We start from the raw sequence: 3,266 nt of genomic DNA on the forward strand, positions 1-3,266 counted from the left end.
CCCTGATTGCATTTGCACCCTAGTAATTGGTGTTGCCCCAATGCATGGGCTGTCATGTGTAGGTGGAAATCCCTCTTGCATGGGCTGTCATGTGTAGGTGGAAATCCCTCTTTCTTTTGGAGAAACGTGGACCCTTATTGGTATTTGAACTGCAGCAAAAAGTTCTTCTTCCATGAATTGGCTATTTGCTGTTTGTACATCTGTCCTGGCTGTACTGAGGTAGATTGTATTAGGTCTTCATGGGTACCAGGGTACAGGTTGGGTTAATGGGACCTGTAAGTAGAAAAGAGAGGAGGAGGCTGCAGGATCTTACTATGCAGAGTGTGTTTCCAGTAACCTGCACAGCTGGCTCCTGATGGAGATGAAACTTATAAAGAAGTTGGTGATATTGCAGAAGGAGAGCAAGGAAGTCCAGGCTGAATGGGCCACCATTCATCAGTATTTGGTGGACTTGAACCTGAGTGGTAAAGACGAACAGGAGAAGACCAGCAACCTTTTGACTCAAGAACATGAGGTAGGGACAAACAATTCGGTCATCCTATGACTATCTGATACCATTTGCACATTAGGTCCATCTTTGCTTCACCCCATCACTTTTCTAATCCACATTCCCAGAAGCCCCCACCTCATAGAATGTCCTTGTTCACTGTAGAAGTTAGCCTCTTGTGAGGCACTGAATTAGCCACTTTTGAGGCACTGTTACCACTGACAAATGTACCTTTCAACTCTGCTTTTATCTGCAGTCCACTAAGGGTGACATGTGAATAACATGTCACACCCTTGCATGTCCTTATGATAGGTAGAATTCCCTGCAGAGCTTTGAATGAGTTCTGGGTCCTTAGACAATAGACAGGCAGAGGTCATGTGATATCCCTGGTGCAAGCACATTTGAGGGATTAGAGCCAAGTACAAATGTCAAATGGGTGCTTCTCATTATCATTGATCTGAGTGGCCTGTGGCCTTCTCCTTTCTTCTTGTAATCCATTGAGGTCTCTTCCTTTGTCATGTTCTTGGTTGGAACTGAGAGAAGCCTGAATTGATCTTTGTCAGTCCATGTTTTTGTGACTGTTGTTGAATAATTTGCTTGTCTGCAGATTTAACATCAATAATTTCAGTTAAAATATTAATATTGACTATCAAGTACAGTTGAGGTGGTGGGAGGCAGGAGACTAACAGATGCCATGCCTGTCCCCACCATTCCTCTGCCTTAGTAACTGCCTTCCTCTCACAGGTCTCAGAAACTGCAAGAGAGCTGGGACTGGCCACAGCCCAAGAAGAGAGCATCCTGCAGAATGAGTTGCCACCCCAGAAGCCCCCTGCTGAGCACCAACCCCAGCATCCACAATCTTCCTTCGATGAATCTACTTCCTTATAGTTCATTTCCTTAGGGTGAATAGGCCCTAACTAGGCAGCCATGGCTGATTCAGGGTGTTATTCCCTTTTCTCTTCAGACAACTCCCCTTGCCAGAGAACTGAGGTGACTGCACTGCCACCAAGTGTCCAAGAAGAGTAACAGGCTGTAGGTCTGTGCTGCTAAAAGTGCAGATAGAGAAAGCAGCTGAACAATAATTTTCTCTTAGAGTGTTGGTTGAAGTTTAGGTTTTTGTTCTTTGAGTTGTTGCTGTTATTTAGAAGTTATATGTTCTTTTATTTTTATTGTTTGTTTTTGCTATTAACTCTAAATTAATTGAACTTTTAAAACCTGTTTTTTTTTTTTAATTTCTATGTCTCATGAATAAAAATTAATTTTCAAGTAGTGATTCTTGAGACCATCTTCTTTATTCAGGTGTTCTATCCCCTGCTGTAGACCTAGAGTTACAGAGATGGAGCTCTGTAAGTTCCAGGCAGTCAGGGCTACATACTATAGTCATAGCCACCTAGGGTGTATGTGAGGCAGTGATCTTTGGTGTGTGGATAATGTGACTTACCCCATGGACAGATGCTTCGTGATATAATCACTGCCATACTCTACCCATGCTGTCATGAATTCTCTTACACTTAACATATAGCACACTGGAACAACACACACTCATTCATGATCCTGTGGACCAGATACTGAGTAATATACAGTCAATGATCTAAAGCTGCTGAGAAAATAAAAACATTAACAAAAGAAAAGAATATAAATCAGGAAGGCCAGAGACATGTACCCCAGTTTTGCTTGCAATACAGCATCAGTGACAACCACACAGTAGATATAATGATCTTCCAAGTCATTCTGGGAAATAGCTTTTGATAGATGCTGTTGGTCTTCGCAATAAACTTTGTCTTTTTGTTGTTTCTGATTAGACTTATGTTTATCATTTATGTGATGGGTGTATTTCCTATTGAATGGCCTACCTACTGTATGGGTCTCATCCTGAGGGCAGTTCCTTCAGAGGCCAGAAGAAGGAATAACAACCATTCCTGGAGATGATTGTTAGGCACCATGTGGGTCTTCTGGAGAGCAGCAGATGCTCTAACCTGTGAGGCATCCCCACACCTCCTACAATTGGCTTTTGTCCTTCCAGTGCATGTGCTCTATTAGGATCAACTCCAATTGAGTGGAGAAATCTCAGGAGACATGTAGGTACAGTGCCTGACCTGCACATATTCATTGTCCTAGGCTGCCAGGCATGTATGCTGGGCTCTAATGTTAACACTGCTAGATCTGTGTTCAGGATCTTACCTCAGTATCCTTTATTTTGAATTTTAGAGCAGATCTTCACCTTTTATATAGGATGACAATGTAGATTAGGCACTTGTGTAAAATTTAGAATTGAGATTAGCTTCCTAGAAGTTTGATTGGGAAAATGAATCCCTCATGATAGCATGAAATGTTTCTACTGTTTCTTTTTTTATTAGATAATTTTATTTATATTTCAAATGCTATCCCCTTTCCTGGTTTCCCCTCTGAAAACTCCCCGTCTCCTCCACCCTCCTCCTGCTCACCAACCATTCCACTCTGTCTTACTAGCCTGGGTGTTCTGCTACACTGGAGCATACAACCTTCTAAGGACCAAGGGCCTCTCCTCCCATTGATGACCAAGAAAGCCATCATCTACTACATATGCAGGTGGAGCCATGAGTCCCACCATGGGTACTCTGCTTGGTGGTTTAGTCTCTGGGTTCTCTGGGAGTACTGGCTAATTCATAATGCTGTTCCTCCTATGGGGTTGCAAAAAACATCAGCTCCTTGAGTCCTTTTTCTAGCTCATCCATTGGGGTGTTGTGCTCAGTCTAATGGTTGACTGAGAGCATCCACCACTTTATTTGCAAAGCACTAG

The 3,266-nt window shown here is 42.7% G+C and overlaps 1 protein-coding gene across 1 annotated transcript in view; it reads left to right on the forward strand.

The window, feature by feature from the left end:
• LOC110315247 overlaps nucleotides 1-1,774 on the forward strand; it is a 2,208-nt gene extending 434 nt beyond the window's left edge. Inside the window, exons 2-3 of the mRNA XM_021189350.1 lie at nucleotides 334-514; nucleotides 1,232-1,774. Coding sequence (XP_021045009.1) covers nucleotides 334-514; nucleotides 1,232-1,375 — 325 coding nt within the window. The 3' untranslated portion in view covers nucleotides 1,376-1,774. The remainder of the gene's footprint in view (nucleotides 1-333; nucleotides 515-1,231) is intronic.
• Nucleotides 1,775-3,266: the final 1,492 nt, after the last annotated feature.

Source organism: Mus pahari, unplaced genomic scaffold, assembly GCF_900095145.1.
Source record: "Mus pahari unplaced genomic scaffold, PAHARI_EIJ_v1.1 scaffold_15477_1, whole genome shotgun sequence".
Taxonomy (NCBI): domain Eukaryota; kingdom Metazoa; phylum Chordata; class Mammalia; order Rodentia; family Muridae; genus Mus; species Mus pahari.